At 42.0% G+C, this 21,885-nt stretch overlaps 1 protein-coding gene across 1 annotated transcript; it reads right to left on the bottom strand.

Moving 5' to 3' along the window:
- Positions 1-9,230: 9,230 nt before the first annotated feature.
- On the bottom strand, positions 9,231-21,885 carry REM1 (RRAD and GEM like GTPase 1). The gene is made up of 5 exons (XM_072110756.1): positions 20,885-21,885; positions 17,060-17,342; positions 14,318-14,391; positions 13,864-14,065; positions 9,231-11,641 (listed from the first exon to the last, which is right to left on the bottom strand). The coding sequence occupies exons 2-5, from the start codon at positions 17,340-17,342 to the stop codon at positions 11,367-11,369; spliced, it is 834 nt and encodes a 277-aa protein (XP_071966857.1). The 5' UTR covers positions 20,885-21,885; the 3' UTR covers positions 9,231-11,366.

Here is a 21,885-nt window from a genome sequence, read left to right as displayed (position 1 = left end):
TAAGGTTGGTGGGGACCCCTGGGCACAAAGTCTGGTGGAGGCCCCCACTGAATGTGGCATACATACACATCCTCCTGTTCACTACCAACTATCCCCCTTAACTAAATCTACATACAGCCGCCAACCCCTCAGTGATACATCTATTATACAGCCGCCAACCCCCCAGTTGCAGGCATAGTATAAAGCCCCCGATACAATGCATGCGATATACAGCCACCAACCCCCCAGTAATACATCTACATACAGGCACCTTACCACCAGTAATACATCTGCATACAGCCGCCTCTCCCCCAGTAATACATCTGCATACAGCCACCTAACCCCCCGTAATACATCTACATACAGGCACCTCACCACCAGTAATACATCTGCATACAGCCAGCAACCCCCAGTGCTACATCTACATACAGCTGCCAACCCCCCTGTAATACATCTATGTACAGCTGCCTCACCCAAGTGATACATCTACATACACCTCAGTCCCCAACAAACATCCATTCCCATGTAACATACGCCTCAGCCCGCACCAGACACACAGCCCCACGTGACATACACCACAGCCCACACCAGACACACAGTCCCATGTAACATACACCTCACCCCACACCAGACATGCAGTCCAATGTAACATACACTTCAGCCCGCACCAGACACCATGTTACATGTAACAAACACCTCAGCCCTCACCAGCCATGCAGCCTCATGAAATATACAAATCTTGTTCCAGTTCAGTTCCCCTGACAATCAATCATTAGATTACTCTTTCCTGTCGGACCCCCTCACCTACATACACATGAATAACACTCCTCCTGTGAGTTTTCTGTTCTCCACCTGTAGTCACACATTGCAGCTTCTTTACTTCGCTTTCACGCAAGGCTCTGCCCCCTCCGTTGACAGAACGGGATCACTTGCTATACATTTTCAGACCCAGATGTCAGGGCCGAGATGTCAGCGCTGAGCATTGCTCCAGCCAGAGAGAGTCAGCTCACAGCTTACTGTATGGGTCTCGCAGCACTGCTGCCACACTGCGCACCCAAGGAGCTCACTGCAAGCCCGTCCCAACTCCCTCAGAACGATGTGCTGCGGCACTGCACTATCCGCGATCGCCAGCCACGCGACGCACGCTTTAAGCATACAAATGTTTGACTGACAGTGTCAGACATTGTCATCTAGTGTGGGCCTCTCTGAGAGCAAGATGGTGGGGGCCCCGGGGCTCCGGCGTTTTCGGGGATTGCACGGCTGTGACAGGTATTTAACAGGGGATTGTGCCGCACGCAATTGGATTTTGGCACAGCTGCTTCGGCTTTCATGACACAGAAATTGGGGGGGCGTGCCTGAGTGCGGGATTTAACTTTCAAATTGTTTTGCGAGATCAAGCACTTACATACACCAGGAAGAAGAAGGTGAATTTCGGCGGAACCTGAGCGGGGATGAGACACATGCAGGATATCTTAGAGAATCGAGGCACAGTGCATTATCGTCAAACAATGCACTTTCAGTGAACTCCTCCGGATGGGAAAGTAAACGTGCCCCATTGTGTACAAAGGGGAGACCTCGTTACAATGTACAAATACCTGAATGGGCAGTGCATGGATCTTTCCAAAGATCTTTTTATACCTACTGTAGACCTGTGATCAGGAAAACACTATATATGTAGAAAAGTGGAAGTCAGCTCACCTGGAGGCACAGCAGTATATGACCAGGAGTCCAAGCACAGATTCTCTTTGTTCCAAGTCCAAGAAATATATAAAATGCAAATAATCCAGCTCCACTGATACTCCGGTTGTAGATAAAAACGTGATATTTTCTTTATTGAAGTACAAAAAGGAGGTATACAGCCAAGCAGAGGGAAACACACACAGAGCCACGGCTATGGTCTACGCGTTTCGGAAAACTCCTTAATCATGACCTGATTGGGCATGTGAGCAGGTGTGAATAAATCCCAACTACCTGCAGTCACATGACCTGTTAAATTTACATAGGAAACATATACATATAAAATCTAATACAAATACTGTAGTGTTACACATATAAAAAAAAATGGGATAACAACAACTAAGAAATAGCAAAGAAAAAATATGTTGATAACAGAGAGAGTTGGAGGATAATCAATAAGCTTTTAGATTTGATATATCATGTCTTGCCTTTTATTTAGTCCTTGTGGCACTCTTGTGGCTAGAGGAAAAAATCCAAAAACTCTCTCTGTTTAACAGTTTGCGCCTATGGTCAGAGAGAGTTTTGGGATTTTTTCTCTAGCCACAAGGACTAAATAAAAGGCAAGACATGATATATCAAATCTAAAAGCTTATTGATTATCCTCCAACTCTCTCTGTTATCAACATCTTTTTTCTTTGCTATTCCATAGTTGTTGTTATCCCTTTTTTTTTTATATGTGTAACACTATTTGTATTAGATTTTATATGTATATGTTTCCTATGTAAATTTAACAGGTCATGTGACTGCAGGTAGTTGGGATTTATTCACACCTGCTCACATGCCCAATCAGGTCATGATTAAGGAGTTTTCCTTGGCTCTGTGTGTTTCCCACTGCTTGGCTGTATACCTCCTTTTTGTACTTCAATAAAGAAAATATCACATTTTTATCTACAACCGGAGTGTCCGTGGAGCTGGATTATTTGCATTTTATATGTGATCAGGAAAAGGGCCATCCTTTATTCCTAGAGGAGAGGTGGTTCTACCATCGCCATAGATGGGGATTCTTTACTGTTAGGCTGGGTTCACATCACGTTTTTTGCGCACACTAAGCGCATATGTCAGGAAAGCACCCGACGTATACATTGACATATAGGGCACATTTACTTACCCGGTCATGTCGCGATCCCGCGGTGCGTTGTCCGACGAGGATTCGGGTCTGGTGCAATTCACGTAGCTCATGCGCCCGAGTTCCTGCATCAGTCGCTTCCACACCGAGGTCCGCCGGAGTTCATCTGCTTCTTCCCGGTGCTTGTAAGTGCGCGTCTTGCGACACATTTCTATTTGTTAAATCCGGCGCGTTGTCCGAATCCGTCGAGTTGTTTGACGGCCCGCCCCCTGATTTCTGTTGTGTGCAACCTGGCGCCGATGCGACACAATCCCATTGTGTGCGCCTAAATCCCGGGGCAATTCGGGAAACCCGACGAAAACGCGTCCGACTGACCCTTAGTAAATGAGTCCCATAGTGGCAGATTCAAGATGGAAACAAGTAGAAAGCCATGTCTTTTTATCCTACACCCTTCATCTGAGCGATGTATGCACTGTAGGCAGCTTTTGACTATGGAGAGGGGATGCAGTGTATTGCACCTCTCCCCACAGCCCTGCCGAGCACATCGTCACTCAGCAGGAGGGAGTACCCGGTGATGTCACTGACCCATTCATACGCAGCAGCAAATCACCAGCTGCTTCCACTGTACAGTACAATGTACAGTACCCCCCCCCCCATCCCCATTTAAGGGGGGGGTGAGGTACTCCAGGCAACATATCCCACCACATAGGCATATAGTGGGATACGTCTGTGCCATACGTTGTAAGGACACATTTGAATCCTCCTGATGTGTCCTTGCAAAGGATGGCACAAAATGTGACGTGAACCCAGCCTTAGAGCAGGGAGACTGTGGGACGCTGCCATAAGATGTTGTTTTGGCGGATACATTGTACATGTTTAAAGGAAACCTACCACTTCATAAGGTAGGTATGAGATACAAACACCGGGCACCAGCTCAGGGTGAGCTGGTGCCGGTGCTTAGTCTCGTTAGTGTTAAAACCGCGGTATCGCGGTTTTAACACTTTTGAAACTTTCTAGCAGGCACTGCTTCGGCGCTGCGCGCGACCGTGCGCGCGCAACGCCTGCGGCGTTTCCAATGTAGGCGCGCGCACGATCGTGTGCACGAAGCGCCGAAGCAGTGCCTGCTAGAAAGTTTCAAAAGTGTTAAAACCGCGATACCGCGGTTTTAACACTAACGAGACTAAGCACCGGCACCAGCTCACCCTGAGCTGGTGCCCGGTGTTTGTATCTCATACCTACCTTATGAAGTGGTAGGTTTCCTTTAAGAGGGGCCTAGATGCAAAAATATCATAGCTGATGGGAACATATGATATTTTGTTAAAATGTGATGATGATGATTAAGGGACTTAATCTGACTGCCATATTTGGGGTCAGGAATGATATTTTCCATACTTGGGGTCAGGAATTATATTTTCCATACTATGGGCAATTTGGCATCAGCTTTACAGGTTTCTATTTGTCTTCCTCTGGATCATGGGATTATTGGCAGAATTTGATGGACCTTCCTATAGAGTCAATAAGTGATATGTGTTGGGTATCACAATTGGCTGACTGAGAGCATGAACAAGAGATAGCATAAACAAAAGTGGTTAGTTGAATGTTATAATCAGACCCCCTTGCTAACTCCAGCAGGGGGAGGAGCAGATAGGGGCCCGAGGCTCCAAGTCTCCTTTGTGTGTCCCAGCAAATCAATAACAGGCAGAGCCTAACAGTACGGTGCAGCACCCTGTGTTTATCAGATGTGTGCCAGGTCATTAAACACATAGCAGGAATCCAGCCGTGCTGCACTCAGGCATAGGAGTCATGAGTGATACAACTGTTTCCCCTACAGAATATTTTTCCATAGCCCCCCTGCCTCTGGCCTCATATGTTTGTATGCATACAGTACGTTTTTCATGGAAAACAGAGCCTTGTTTAAGAGTGGCTTGACATTGCGTTACTAAGGACACCTTACACAGGAGATATTTATACCTCTATAATAAAACAGTTAGAAAAACCCTATAAACACTGTGGGACACTGATTTATATGTAAAAAGTACATCACTGCAGCTGCACACATACACTTTACTTCAGCTTGCCTTTGGAAGATATACAGTAAGAGTTCTGATTAAGACATGCACATATAGACTACTCTAGGAAATGTTTTTAGATTTTGACAATATGGCAACACCATCAGATTGCTGTAGCCCACACAACATGACCGTAAAACGTTAGAAATTCTATCCGGTAAGGGAGATTCAGTGCCAGTTAATCGGTTGAAATAAGACTTGAAGGGCTTTTCCTATAATGGACATTTATCCCCTATCCTCAGAGTAGGGGATAAATGTCTGATCACAGGTGTTGAACAACCCTGGCTCCATGTAATTCTCAGAATGGAGAACTGTAAATCCCCCTAGCCTGCCAATTCTAAAATTATAAGTTGTTTTGAAAAGTCCTATACACAACTACAGCATGGAAAGAGGCTACTGGGGCGTGGAGTAGCCGAAGCTCCTGCTCCACCACACGGCTATTCCATGCCCCAGTAAACTCTCAAGAAAATTTGAATATATGTAAGATTACATTTTTATTAAGTTCTGTTGCACTTAAAGTCTTATGAAAAAAAAAAGGATACAAGAACCTGCCACCAAATCTTCATTCTTAGGTAGATCCATGATGGTTGGTTTCCATTAAGGATGCAGCCATTTGGTAACAAAAATCCAACATTTCACTGTCTCTATCAGTCCTGGTGTACACAATTTTAGTTGCTTCTAGACACGACCCTGTAATTTGTGACTTAGGGTCTTGGAAGCCATCTTGGAATTCTGTGTGACAGAGCTGAGATTCCTGTCTCTCTCTGCTCCCTGCACTCTAGCCCCTCCCATTCCAGGACGGAGCTCACACTGATTCACAGACACTGAATTCCTGCCGGCAGCAGCAGCGTGAGGAGTGTAAAGCTTCAGGCAGATAAGTTCTTTATCTGGGCAGGGGAAGGAAGGCACAGAAGATCTATGTGTTGTGGAATAGCAGAGATGTAGGAGAACTAATTGTGTCATTGGGGGTCATTTACTAAGGGCCCGATTCGCGCTTTCCCGACGGGTTACCCAAATATTTCCGATTTGCGCCGATTTCCCCTGAATTGCATCGAGATTTTGGCGCACGGGATCGGATTGTGGCGCATCGGCGCTGGCATGCACGTGACGGAAATCAGGGCCGAACGAAAAACTGAAGTATAGGGTAAAAAATGCTCTTTATTGTGTTAACCTCACTAGGGGATTGAAATTTGAGAATTTCCTTTAAAGGAAAACCGTCATCAAGAACAGGCACCATAATCCTGTTGTAATTAAGCTACAGTGCCTCAGTGGAGGATCACTTAAGGTGAGGAGAGGACTTTAAACCCTTTACTAGCAGTTATTACTGTTTTGAAGGGTAAAATTCTGGTGACAGGTCTTCTATAAGGCTCAGCCCCAGTTTTTGTAGTCTAACATGCATCGCTGAATATGGATATAACTTCTAAATACTTTAGGGTGTTTTCAGATTGTCCTTTTGTCACATGTTGTAGTTCACTTGAGTGTTACATTTTGGTTGATATATTTTGTGTTTATTTATTAAAAGAAGTAATAATTGGGGCAATTTTTGAAAAATTCACCAATTTTGGGTGGTAAAACTTACATTTTCCATATGTCTGCTTATGTTTTCATGATCTTTAAAATGTCCTGATATTTTATTAAGACGTCATGCAGCTTACAAATCGAAAACTGGTTTTCTGTATTTTCAAGATTTCAGAATTGACTTTTTGGGGGATCATTTTTGTTTTACTGAACTTTGAAATATGGGTTGCCCATGCAACAGCCAGATATTCCAACAAGAATAACCAATTTTAATTAGCGTATTTTTGTGAGCTGTAAAATATTTTACATTAATGTTGCCATGTGAGGACTTTCTTTTTTGGCGGGGATGAGATGCATTTTTCAGTAGTACTGTTTTGGGGTGGCTTTTTCTTTTTTTCTGGTGGGCGGGGGGATTAGAAAACATTGTGCAGGTTTAATAATGACTTTATTTTATTGTAGAGGTCATTATGAAGATACCATATATGTGGGATTTGTATGGCGACTTTCACTTTTTTTTTAATCTCATATGTGACTTAACTTTTTGGTCTTACATGAGGCTGCCATAGCATTGATCAAACCCCAGTGAACGCTGTGGGGGTGTTGATTGTGGCGGAATTCCCTGGGAGTCATTTAAATGCCGCAGTCAAGTTCCCGATGCCGGTTGAGCTCCAATTATTGGCTGCATCAGCATCTGCTCCTTGGCGTGCTATTACTGCATGGAGCACTGAGTGATAGCTCCTTGTAGTAATAGAACATCAAGTAGCGCTAAAGGGTTAATCATGAATCTGGAGTACGTGCCAAAGTTACTGATAATGTCCATGTACCTGCTAGTGGAGCAATCCTGCCAGGGGTGTAACTAGGAGAGGCAAGCTTTTAAATATGCACACGCAATCCTTTTTGTGGCTTCCATGCGGCACAAATTAGGGGGGCGTGCCGCATATATACATCACATATATGTTATAAATATGTACAATGTGCAGTATAATATGTATATAATGGTGCACATCCTCGATTCTTTAGTGTGTCAGATTGGATGATGGAGCCACTTGACACTGTGGGCCCCATAGCAGCTGCTATGGCTGCTATCGCTGTAGTTATGCCCCTGAATCCTGACACTATGCTAATGAGCCTGAAGGGCTTTTTGGGATGTTACCAGAGACCCACTGTGTTGCAGCATCACAGGCTTTTTTAACTTCTATCTGCTTGCTGTAATCTCACACAATGGGAGGGGGGAATTGCTCTTCATAGTGTAAAATCTTGTAACCCCATGCTCCTCTGGTTCATTATCATAGTTTTAAAAGTTAATTTTAGAAGGAAGAAGGCCATGGATAAGAAATCTAAAATTATTATCACAGTCACTGTGCCTGGTGATTAAGTGTCCTGGGTTTATCACACTTGATTTTGATGGTAAATTTCCTTTATTTATCAATTTGTACTTGGTAACAGGTGAATACAGTCGACATGGTCCTAGGGTGGATAGAGGTGACACGAATTGAATGATAAAAATGAAACCTGAAAGCCGATAACAAGTCTAGTAACTTTAGATTTTGTTGACAGGTTCCATCATGTCAGTGATGGACGAACAGTGTGTGTCTTATTAATCATCAGCTCTTGGAAGGTCAGTAGGTTAAAAAGTAACTTACTGCTGATGTGTGGGGACCAATAGAAAAGTGGGAATTAGCAGCTGAGTATGAGTATGTATATTGTTTGGGGAGGAATGGGTGCTTGGGATAAATTAGGTAATTGCTGTTTCTCATACAAATTAATATAAAAATAAGATTAGTGTAATATACATAGTATTGGATTCTATAATAGAGACATACGCCTTTAAATTAATTAAATTAATCCTGTTTACAATATATATAAATTCTTCAACTGCACTTGACAATGTTCCCAAAACAACCCATGTAGTTTAGTGGTGCACTTAACCAGGGCGAGTTCAATACCAGAAGTCCGTCTCTGTAAAATATTCTCTTAAATATAGCATTGTGCCCCTTCAAATACACATAAAGGTGCATTGTTTGTGGAGGGGACCATCACACAGTCAAGCAGAAACAGAGTTTCAGATATAGGACACCAGTCCCTGATATCCATTTTAATGCATAAGGACCTTTTTATATACAAGTAATCAATGTTTATTGGCCAGAGATGTTCATTAATAGTAATACAATGTAAGCAATGTCCATATATTGTCCCAAAGCCACTAGACAAGACAGTAGAAAGATCCACAGAATTTCCATGTATGGTGCATACTTTGAAGCTGTTATCCTCCTAACATAGGCACAGTGGAGGATGGGAAATATCACCTTGTAATGCACACAAAAAAACAGCCACCCCAACATTTTCTTTTTGGATCTAAAACATAGCCCCGTAGACTTTAATTAGAAATACAGTTATATTTCTGGCCTCTGATTTCTCACCTCACCATGTACGTCTACCCAAAAACTAGAACATGACGTTTTGTGGCACGGTCTCTCAATAGAAGTCTATGGCAAAAAAAACACATTGTGGCCCGTATTTACGGTGCCCAGTAGACCATAGGAAATCACATGGGTGCCAACCCACTGTATTTTAATGCAGATACAGCACGTGGCCCAAAGAAAGGTCAGCAAAAACGCAAAAACGGAACCGCAAATTCATAAGGTTGTGTGCATGAGGCCGAAACTAAATTAAGGATCAGTTACTCCACTTTATTGTAATATGTAATAATTACTGAACTAATACCAGGGTGGTCACCTTTAGGGTGCGTTAGCGTGTGCATTTTCAAATGCATCACAAAAGCTGAGAAGAAGAGATTTGCCCAATAACATTGTTGTCAACATTGTGTTTGAAAAACATGTAATATTGAAAGCAATGTAATTAGGCAAATCTCCTCTTCTCAGCTGTTGTGATGCATTTGAAAGCGCAGGTGTTAACGCCACCTTAATGCACCCTTAGCCATCTGCCCCTTCTGTTTTCAGGTGGGTCGAGACCTAGCTGTTGTGAGAGTACTCCATAAAGCTTTTATTTAATCTAACACCTCAGTAAGCTTTATTAATCTAACTTTCAAGAAAGAAGCACTTTGCACTGATAAGATATATTACAAAGTTTCTTGTATATACGTGTACTGTTCATTTATGCAAAGTTTATTAAAAACTTAATTACGATCCAAGCACTTGGTGGAGCTTATGGCCCCTAAGCAGTGATCTGAAAAGCTGTTTGGTATCAAAACAACTGCCAATTAAAACATGGTAATATAAATATTTCTCCAATATATTGAGGACAACAACAATCGTAAACCTTCCACTTCCATCAAAATACTTTAATACAGTGCGGTTCAGTAAAAGTCTTTTAACCTACCATCATATGACCCAATTGTCTGACTTTCCAGACTATTGGAAACTATCTAAAACTTACAAGTGCAAGAGATAAGGGTAATAAAACTTCAGCAAGAAGGCACAATATAAAATTGGGCATAGTCACTGAAGAATATGTGCTGGAATACGTCACTTGTGACATCTCAAGTGATTGGCCAAAGTAGTTCCAGTGACCCCCAACACTACCGGCCAAGTTGGAAAGTGCCAAAAAGTGGGAGACTGCAGAAATGCTGTAACCGGGAGCCTGAGCTAAGTAGCTACAAACTTTTGCTACTGCCTACCCTGGACCCCAGGAGGTACTCCAAGTTCTCCAAGACACTCGACGCTCTGCAATTTCTGTCAACTCCATTAAACTTGATTTGTGGGAAAACCTCTTTAAGACAATGGGGCACATTTACTAAGGGTCCGCAGCTGCGAATCCGTCGGGTTTTTCCCGAATATTTCCTCTTTGCGCTGTATTTCACGGAATTGTGGCGCACGCAATCGATTTTTGGCGCAATCGGGACTTTCGCGCGACAGAAATCGGGGGGCGTGGCCACCGAACAACCCGAAGGATTCGGAAAAACCGCAGAATTTAAAAAGCCATTTGTGTCGCAAGATCAAGCACTCACATACACCAGAAAAAAGCAGGTGAACTCCAGCGGACCTCGGCGCAGCAGCGACACCTGATGAATATCGGCGCACGGACCTTAGTGAATCCCGGCAGAACCCGAATCAGCGTCGGAGAACCCGCCGCTGGATCGCGACTGGACCGGGTAAGTAAATGTGCCCCAATGCTTTAAAGTTAAACTAGGTAGTCTAAAGTTGCTCCAGATATATTATTCAGCTGTGATAAATCTGCACCATTTTCACACTATCTAAGCTACTTTCACATTATATATAACTTATTTTTTTTAATTTGCCCCAATTTTTATCCAGAGAAGGAATTGCCATGTTACATTAAAGTTTTTTTTTTGCAAAAATGTTTCAGTTTATTAAATGCGTAATTATATAAATGCTAGTTTTCTTACTGGCAGGATCAAATGGTTGACATTTCCTTCAAGCAAACTGAGCTTAAGACATGGGATCTGTAAGCCATTCCCATCCCTCCTCCTCTCTCTCCCCCATTTATCCGTACAGTCTCTCCTGGCCTCTCTCCATAAACACTGAGCTCAGTTTTTCCACTGTTTGGTCAGTGTTGGATTAAAAGAGAGCTGGGCAAAATTCCATAAAATCCTGCAAGACGAGAAAGGGAGAGGGGGTTAGAGGGATAAAATGAAGACATTGTTGAGGAGAGGTGAGATGTGTAGAGGGACCGGCTCCTTTACTTAAGTGCAGCATTGAGTTGATGAGCATCGAATCCTGAGAGATCTGTTTTCTGTGTACATGGAGGGGTAAATAATAGAGAAAAGAGTTGTAGTCTTCTAACAGTGATCCTATTAATCACATTTCTATGGTGTAAAATAAAGTGAAGCGTGCAAAAGAGGAAACAATTGGAACAATAGTACATTTACATCCTTTGAAATGTCTGTGGAAACCACCAAAGTAGGATCCGATCAGGATTTTTCCACTTCCATGAATTGCAGGTGGATAAGTTTTTGATCCGAAAGGTCTGTATCTCCTGCAAGTTTTATAAGTTCTGCACTGTCTATCAAAAACCTCTCACAGGACAGAAAGGTCATGACATGACCGTGAATGTACTCTCAGGACAGTCTTGCTGTTGCGGGTTACAAGCCGATCCAGGAACCTGCGTGCCCGTTTGCTGAGGCTCTCTTTGCGGTGGCTTCGTATGCGACAGCTTTCGCCTGGGTCAGCCCCATCTCTCCGTAGCCGTATCTGGCGCACCATCCCCTCAAATAGCTCTTGTACATTATGCTGAAGGACGGCTGAAGTCTCAATGAATTTACAGTCGAAAACCACGGCACAGGCTCGGCCCTCTGTGTAAATGAAAAACTAGAGGTCAGTGCCAAAATAACTCGGTTTCCCGTTTTCAGCTATTTTTTCCCATGTACTCTCCATTTATTTGCAAAAGCTGGACAACCCCTTTTGTAATTTAGCTTTTGAATTCTTCTATTTCTTAAAGTACCATTTAAAAAAAATCTATGCTTACTGTTAGTGAATTCAAATAGACTGCAGTATTTTGTGACAGGCGCAGGACTGTTACCACTGGGAGGTCTAATACAAAGCGACAAGGTTGAAGCTGTCAATCTCTGGGCTATAAACAATGATATATTCTCATTCACTATGAATAGGTGATCTTCAGGCAAGTTGCAAGACTTTTCTGCATACAATTATTTAAAGGGCTGTCTGTGTTTTAAAAATTAGTCCTGAAAGGAAATTAACCACACAGATTTAGTGCTTTTAACCCAAGCACACTGGTGTGTGCTGCCTAAACAGGATCCATTTTTCATTTGGCTCTTAAACTACTTTTACATAAAAAATAGTTCATTAAAAAATATGCAAAGGAGCATTAGGGCCAAGTCACAGAAGCCCCTTCTGCCTCCATCGGCTGTAATTATTCATGTCTTCCTTTGGAGCTTATGCCTGCCTCCTTTCCCTGACCGACTGACCCGGAAAGGGGTTTCTGTGACGTACACAGGAGCCCCTAGAGCAGTGATGGCGAACCTTTTAGAGGCTGAGTGCCCAAACTTCAACCAAAAGCCACTTATTTATTGCAAAGTGCCAGCACAGCAATTTAAGCAGTAATTTATTTCTCCTTGTTCTTTGACAACTTTCAATCGTTTAGCCTCCTAAAGACACCAAAGCAGTTGAAAGGAGGGGGGCAAATTCGCCTTTCATTATAGGAAGATTCTGTAGGAAGATTCTTTGAGTCCTGTCTGGTGAACTTCATGCTGGGTTGATGGCCTGGGTGCCCACAGAGAGGACTCCGAGTGCCGCCTCTGGCACCAGTGCCATAGGTTCGCCACCACTGCCCTAGAGGTTCATTTGCATTTTTTTAAAAAGAAAAATAAGCCATTAACTACTAAATGAAGAACATATCCTGTTACAGGGCACCCACACCACAGCTTGTAAGTGTGCTTAGGGTAAAATTTCCTTTAAGGTAGTTGATCAGCTTGAGATAAGCACAGGAAATCGTGCACCTCCAGGCACATGTGTCCAAGACTTGGAAATGTCCAAGTCCTTCATAGATAGTCCACTGGTTTGAAATGATTGCTTTATCAGGCACCTGGACTATCTCTATAGAGCAAACTTCCTCAAAGAAAAAGCTTGTGCACAGCATTTTCTATTGGTGCATTTACATGTTGACATATAGAAATAACCTATGACACCCGCTGCTATTTTTTAGTCAAAGTGATACAAAAGAGATACAAATGTCTAGAATTATTTGGACAACTACAAAGAATGTAGTAAAAGAAGAAAAGAGGTCCAATTGTCCCATTCCGCTTAGCTTTTGACATGTGATGTCAGCAGCCAATCACTGGCTGTAGCTGGTCACTACTGCAGCTTGTCCTTAGGCACAGTGGTCAAATGCCCATGATCCAATGTAATCATTAGAGCAGGAGAATGACAACGATGTGGGATACTATAAATGCCAAAAGCTGAGTAACCGGATGAGTAAAGTGACTATGCTTACTTTGGTTCATTTATAACACAGCCCAAAAAAGAAATGATTCTTGCTTGATATGCCTCATAAAGAAAACCTACCATGCGGAGTCTACTATCAGAAGTAGAACTGATGGTAGATTCCTCCTGCCTGCCTCTGCCTATATGTAATTCTATGATCCTGGAACCCAACCTTAAGCTTTTTATTCACTATTTTAGTAATGTGTGAATTACCTGCAGAGGCTACTGGGGTATGTGGTATGTGGTAGCCTGGCCGGGCACTGGGAGCCAAGGCTGCTCCATGCCCCAGTAGCCTCTGCTGTTAATTTAGATATTACTAAAATAAAGGTTTTTTTTTTTTAGTAAATTAGGTTAGGTTCCAGGATGATTAAATTAGATTAGCAGGCAGGAGGAATCTACTTCTGATGGTAGATTCCTCATGGTAGGTTTCCTTTAAGATATCTGGGAGATCCCGGGAGCAGGAAGAGCAGGTAGGAGGGAACACACTTTGGCAAAGCATGACTGAAGTTGGAAGGAGAGTCTTTGGGCATCTGCCACATTTCTAAACAGGTTTCATTTTCTCTTAATCACTCACCTTCCACAGACACTTCCCTACTGCGGACTAGGTCTGTCTTGTTCCCTACCAGTATTATTGGAATATTTTCATATTGACGTGTGCGTCTGAGCTGAATCCGTAACTCTGAAGCACTTTCAAAGCTGGAGCGGTCTGTGATGGAGTATACAATGATGTATGCGTGCCCCATTCGCAGAGCACTGTCACATCCATCAGTTCGCTTCTGTAGGTATAAGAAAAAATACATAGTTTATTCATCTGCAAGATGCAACATGTTTTCCCTAGAAGGGCTACAGCCATCACACACTTTGTTTTGTTCTAAGTGCATCCCCATAAATAATTATGTTGTGATTATGTACTTTGTATTTTACATTAGTATGTCTTATTCTAGGGATATGACCTATTTTATGTATATGTTTATATGCTTATCCTAAGATCAGTGTTGGTTAATGCTGAGTGCAGTGCAGCTGCTTACCTGGATCTCACAAATGTCCATCAGGAGGAGGCTGGTGTCCTCGCCATCCACTGTAAGTGTGCACTGGTACAGCTCTGAATAAAAGAGTCAGTGGTTACTAATGTTGGATTCTCTAGACCTGTGCAAAGAAATACAGGCGGTCCCCTACTTAAGGACACCCGACTTACAGACAACCCATAGTTACAGACAGACCTTTCTCTTGCCTCTGGTGAAGCTCTCTGAATGCTTTACTATAGTCCCAGGCTGCAATAATCAGCTGTAAGGTGTCTGTAATGAAGCTTTATTGATAATCCTTGGTCCCATTACAGCAAAAAATGTTTAAACTCCAATTGTCGCCGGGGCAAAAATTTTTTTGTCTGGAACTACAATTATAAAATATACCGTTTCGGATTACATACAAGTTCAACTTAAGAACAAACCTCTGGACCCTGTCTTGTACGTAACCCGGGGACTGCCTGTACATTAAAGAAAAGAAAAGCTTTGGGACCCAGTGCACTCACCTAGTCACTTGAGACCTGAGGCAACTAAGTGTTGTCAAAGTTTGCAAGCCGTTGTGCAGTCCGAGTTGACAAAATATAAACTACACCACAGGCATACCTCGGACTTCTGATTGGGGAGCCCCTACCCCCCACAGGAAATATACATACAGGTAGTCCCCGGGTTACATACAAGATAGGGTCTGTAGGTTTGTTCTTAAGTTGAGTTTGTATGTAAGTCGGAACTGTATATTTTATCATTGTAATCCCAGCCAGAACTTTTTTGGTCTCTGTGACAATTGGATTTTAAAAATGTTGGGTTGTCATAAGAATCAATATTAACACTAAAGCTTCATCACAGACACATTTGATAACTGTTACAGCTGATTATTGTAGCCTAGGACTAAAGCACAATAAATTACCAATATCCAGAGGTCCGTTTGTAACTAGGGGTCGTATGTAAGTCGAGTGTTCTTAAGTAGGGGACCGCCTGTATTTGTATTCTAGCACATTAACATACTTCTTACACACATTCACACATTTCTACACTTATGCACACACATTTATGCACAGATCTGTCTCAGTAGCTGCTGACCACATGAGGGAACTGCAAAACTTGGAGATGAGATATCACTAGTCCTGTTGTTCTGCTGTCCTAACCTCTGATATTTGCTGATTTATGCTGTGCACTGTGTAAGATGTGCACTGTTATATACATATTGGGTGGGATTTAACAATGTGTCTCAGGTTCCGCCACTTTCTAGCTTTGCTGTGCCAGATTTATCACTGTGATGATGAATTGTGGTGCAGGATAAGACTGTCGGTTCCTACATTAGACCTACTTTTAGTCTAAAGTGTGAATTTCTTTTAGTTTTGTGATCAATAAACATTAAGTCTTACTACGTGTTAGTTTACACATTTTTGTCCGGATATGGGTATCTTTTTCTGCCAATGGCAGTTTTGTGTCCCCCAGAATTTTGGGCGCACAGACAATTTCCCGCAAGCCATGGCCTTTTCTCGTGATGTCACGCCTATTTTACAGAAGGCCACGCCCCTTATTCGGACAAGTTGGAAAACTGCCAAAAAATGGTTTAAAAGCCTTGATAACTGTGGTGCAAGGCATTTTAGACAGTGTTTTAGGCGCAAAACTACCAGAATTGTGGCGCAAGTGCATTAATACATCTCCCCCATTATGTTGTATACTGCGCAGCAGAATGAGGCACATTTACTAAGGGCTTTGCGCTGCACTTTTGGCAGACTGTGCACGTTCTTCTAGGCTAAAACAGGTTGCACAGGTATTTAAGATGTGACTGCGCTGCTATTGTATCGCAAGAAGTGGTAGATCCGACTGAAATGGACAAAGCGCTGTATTTAACTTGCACATTCTGTTGCACTTTGTATGTTAAAGGAGCACCACAAAAAAGATGGTGAACTCTGTTGGGCCGGTGCAGGGAAGCATCAGATTCATGGTTTCTGGTGCACAATCTTAGTGAATCGCTGCACCTAGCATTATACACGGAAATAGCACTTTTAGTGCAGTTTCTGACTTTCTAAGAAAAGGTACCCCAATATGTATATAATGGTGCACCTCCTACATTCTTTAATGTTTCAGTTTGGATGCCAGGGCCCCCTGACACTGCAGGCCCTATAGCAGCTGCTATGGCTGCTACCTCTGTAGTTACGCCCCTGAATTATACACAGGCTAGAAAAGCACATTAAAATGAAGACTGAAGAACACATGGACCTTCTTTAGTTTTTTTTTTATACTACAGACCTATATTATGTCTATCTTTGGTAAGGGGGCTGTATAAATATAAGTATATTTCTTCCACCTTCCTTTTGCTGCCAACAGGGACAGGAGTACAGGAGGAACACATGACAACAAAATTAGATTACAAATTTAACCATAAGACTTTTTGCAAAGTTGTAACAGTTGGATAGCAGTTGGAGTGCCAGTGGTATTGCCATAGAGCACACTGGCCCCAACTCAATTGGGCTCTCACTCCTGGAGAATTTATTTCTAGCCCTACTAGTTGTTTTGTTACACCAGGACCATATATTTCTACCTATATCTCTAACCAGGGACAGACCACTTTCACAAGTTCTCTATTTATGCAACCCAATTTGGGATTTAAGATCCAGTAACTCATTTAATTATACTTAATTACAGTAAAAACTTGTTATAGTTTTTTCCCCCACCAAATAGGACCAGTATAGGCAATAAAGAAATCTGACTGGTCTTCACCTCACCAGTGCTTGTACTCACCTTGTTGTTGTTCTGCTGTTTCTCTGTCTTGTTCTCTTCTAAATATACCAACTAGACTTGATTTCCCAACACCAGGATCACCCAGAAGAACAACCCTGAAGAATCCATCACATGTTCCTTCTGCGTCTTGTGAATCTGAAGGTCGACTTCCATCAGTTTCTGCAACAAGCTGAGACGATGCGCAAACTTCCATGATAGGGTTGGTGGCAAGTGAACGGTTCTGGTGTGCGCAGGGTAGGGGTGTGCTGGCTCTCCTCCGCAGGGGGGCACGAGCTGCACACATCTAGCAGAGCAGAGCAGAGGCTGAAACTTACCATACACTATACATGTTCACAGACATATCCCAACCCACTGTACATCACTGAGACATCCCTCTGCATAGCATGTCTCTCCTCTGGGCAAAATTTGTGACAAAAAAAGTGAAATATTTAACACTTGTAAATTTTTCTGTAAGTTTGACATTGTCCTACAGTAAAACATGAACCTGAGAAAATTGAAGTAGAGATAAACTGCCCAATTACACAGGATGCGATGAAGCTCAATGGTGAATAAATCTGATCCTAGTGCTGTGATTTTTCTCCACTTTATTGGAACATATTGGATCAGGATTTACAAGCTGCTTGCACCCTCCACACCCTCCCATTTCCTTCATTTGTGCCGTCTTCGCTTCTCTTATTTTATGTGTATGAAAAAGTTGCTTAGTGACATTCGTCATATTAGTTCTGGGGTTATCCAATTTGTGATAGAAGTTTGTGAACACATTTTGACACAATTGTGGCGCACACTCTTACAAGCCACACCCCTTCTTAAAAACTCACACCCCTTTCCACTTTTTACTTTTAGCTGTTTTTACCTGCAGAAAAAATGTCCAAACTACAAAAAAGTGGTGTGTGGCATATGCTCCAGTTTCTGACAAACAATAAAACAGAATTGTGACAAAATTAAATATTCCTCATTTTGTATCAATTCTTCGAAATTTTCAGAATCTCTGCTCACTGTGAGACAATTGTACAATGTATTTCCGTAGGTAAAAATTGGCAAAAATGAATATTAAAACACACACTGTCAATAAAAGAACAAGTAAAGATAAATGTAAGTTGAGATACTGAAAATAGTACAAGATTAAAAACAAATTAGCAAAAGAACAGCAATATTGAAAGGCAGAAACAATTCTACTCTGCACTGAAGCTCTGATGTTAAGGTAATATAAAGGGGTATTCCAGGAAAAAACAGAATTCATATACAAATGGGTACTCAAAATATAAGCTAATATGTAATTTCGCTCCCTTTAGCAGAAAAATGCTGTGGCCCTTTAATCAGTTGGTTGATTATCTCCGAATGCAGCAGACACAGGACAGAAGATGGCTGCTGGTCACATGTCCACATCACATGTCCTGCACCTACCTGTGCAGGTTATGTGATCATCACCATGTCTGGCTGTAGTGATGAATGACATTGAGCTTTCATGTATTCATTTATTTTTAGCATTATGGGTTTTTGTATCAGATGTTCATATTCCCGGAATACTCCTTTAAAGGTGGTTTTCTATGGATCAATACTCCACTCACAGTCTTCATCTATCTACTCCTAATGTGTTTGTATTTACTTAGTCCTCATTTAGACTGCTGTTGTGAGGATGTATATCTGAGGACCCGGCGTAGGCACGTTACCACACATCCACGGTGCTATACCGCATCACACACAGGGAAAAGATAGAAACATGCTGTTTCTATGGAGAGGGGCGGAGTGAGCAGCACCCATCCCTCCTCCTCTCCAGCACATCAACATGTGCTCGCCCGGGCTACGGCCAGGCGAGCATACGTTAATGTGAATGCACCCTTATACTGATGTAATGCTGACAAAGCTTGTTATAATGTATCAGAGCTTTATTTTTGTACCCAGCTGTAATTCCACAGAACCAACCAACGCATTTCATGCCACTATTTTGCCACAGCACAGGGGGGAGTTCAAACTTTGCATTTCAAAGGTTGAATTCCACACCAGAATCTGCAGCACATCAATGACTTGCAGCATTTTCCACATTCTTTATATGGGATTTTCAGAAATCCCTCACACTACACTGCTATTGTATTAGGCAAAATATGTTGTGGGACACATCCCCGTGTATTTCTATACATGACTGTAATTTCCAATGTGTGAGCTGACTGCCTGAGCAGCAAATCTCAGAGCAGGTAATATTACCACCTGTTTGGGGCTCGTAATTGGAACATGAAAAATACAGATGCCACACATCCATGTGCTGTCCATATTTGAGTATCAGTTGCCAAGTAACAAAGTTATATTACTCTTCAAGAGTTTTGAAAAAGCAAGTGACATCATTTTTCTGGCCTTCCATTTTTTTTGTTCGTCCATAAAAACGGATGACACATGGACCGTTTTTGCAGACATACGACAAAGTACTAAATACTAAAGACACACTTACTGCAAAAATGGACAAGAGATCTGTGGTTTGCGGCTAGAGAAAACCAACACTTGTGTGCAGGTAACTGATAGGAGTACTGGCTGTCATTCTTCCACCAGTATGCTATGTTAATGTTAGGTCAAGTTATGATGAATTTTTTTTAAACACACAAAAACCTCTTTAATAAAATGTTGTATTTTATCACTGGTTAGCTGGGTTATTAATATGTATTTTGTGGCTGCAAGAACTGATCTTTTTGTTGCCCATTAAGTTCACATAAAATGCACAGGAACAAAAAGTGTCATCATCTTATTACACTAAAAGCAAGCAGAGATCTTCACATGCACTTTTCATTACACATCAATTTAGCTGTAACCTAGTTATTGGATGCTGTGCAGAGCACTGACCTACTTGTAGGATGTTCTGCATTAGACTGGGTGATTGGGTCAGAAGTATTGATGCTGCTATGATAATTTATACAAGCCATTATACGGCTGGGGTAGTATGCACGGGTCACTGCACTGTGGGGTGATACACCTCAATACTGGATTCTAAATACATTTTCCATTGCTTCTTTTTATAGTGCAGCTGACCCTAGGTGCTCACAATCTAATCTTCCAGTTATCACAAGGAGAAGCAGGACTATGAGAATGCTTCAACTCTCAGCGTGCTGTGACTGCAGATCATTGAGGGCACCCAGGCACTTAGAATATTACCTCCAGAATCACCATTTGTAATACAGTAGTAGTGTAGTGGAAATGATGTATGAAAATCCCATACACACCACAGAAAAAATCTGCAGCGGAAAAAGCTTTCTGCTGCAAATGTATCTTCCACAGCATGTCAATGAAAAGGTTGAGCTGAGCAGCGGCCAGATTGCAGCACAAAAGCCATCAGAAACCAGCTTTGGGTTATTTCTGATGCTTGCAGAATGGCTGCGGAAATACAGATGGGGTAAATTCCACAGGTATTCATTCCATTGTGTGTGCATTTCTCCTAAGACACTAGTCAAGCCGAGCTACAGAATCTGACTAATACTTATATGTAGTAATCTACAAAGTTAAAGATCTCTTTATTGTTCTAAATACCCTCCCATGTTTACCCATACAAACTGTGTTTATGGTGCTGGATTATATTCTTTCCCTTACTGAAATTATATAACACCTAGCTTCATATTCTGCCATTTATTCAGATTCCTTTGGTGGAAGCGGTTTACAGCCACAAGACCTAGATAAATTTATTATACCAATACAGAGTGCGACAATGAATACAGTGTACATCCAAATTCTTGTAGACATAAATACCAAGTGAATTCTGTGTAGCATGAAACAATATACATATAGTGTGTTTTACAAATGTCATTTACATCTACTCCATCCTCCTCTGAGTGCATGATAGCTTACCTCTGCCCCTTGGAGGTCTCCAAATCAGACTCCTCTACCGTCCTGGGCTCTTACTCTGTTGTCTTACTGATGGTCTCTGTACACCCTAGAATATCCTACTGTATATAAGAAGCTGCCATGTCCCAGGACAGCGCTGGCATGGTGTTCCCTCTTGGATGTTAATGTTTCTTGCAGCATACAACTCTCTTACTGTATGGGAGTGGGGGACAGCTGTGTTTTATATGACAGCAGAAGCTCCCAGCAAGAACCACACCTCCTGGTTGTACCCCTGGCATCTGGAGTTCGTAATAGATTACCTAATGTAAACCAAAGTAGTGCTGAAAAGGGAAGGGTTAAATAATGTACCTATGGCATCTGGATTTTGTAACAGATTACCTAATGTAAACCAAAGTAGTGCCGAAAAGGGAAGGGTTAAATAATGTACCTATGGCATCTGGATTTCGTAACAGATTACCTAATGTAAACCAAAGTAGTGCCGAAAAGGGAAGGGTTAAATAATATGCCCCTGGCATCTGGAGTTAGTAACAGATTACTGACTGAAACCAAAGTACTGCTGATAGGGAAGGGTTAAATAATGTACCCCTGGCATCTGGAGTTAGTAACAGATTACTGACTGAAACCAAAGTACTGCTGAAAGGGAATGGTTAAATAATGTACCCCTGGCATCTGGAGTCCGTAACAGATTAGTGAATGTAAACCAAGGCACTGGTGAAAGGGAAGGGTTAAATAATGTACCCCTGGTGTCCTATAGTAAGGAACGGATTACCTAATACAAAACCAAAGCACTGCTGAAAGGGAAGAGTTAAAAAAACAAAGAAATGATAATACTGCAGAACAACCCAAGGCTCAACCAGTTTTATATAAAAACACATAAAAGCAGATTACTAATATGCTCTATGTTTCAATTTCGTGTGGTTTGAAGGTCTCTGTGACTTGCAGTCACTGAACCGGAATCTTTTTAAATTTATAGGTGGAAAACGAATTGTGCAATCATTTTCAGT

This window comes from Engystomops pustulosus, chromosome 6 (assembly GCF_040894005.1).
Source record: "Engystomops pustulosus chromosome 6, aEngPut4.maternal, whole genome shotgun sequence".
Taxonomy (NCBI): domain Eukaryota; kingdom Metazoa; phylum Chordata; class Amphibia; order Anura; family Leptodactylidae; genus Engystomops; species Engystomops pustulosus.
The sequence above is the reverse complement of the archived record's forward strand: the minus strand, read 5'-3'. Positions and strand labels throughout refer to the sequence as shown.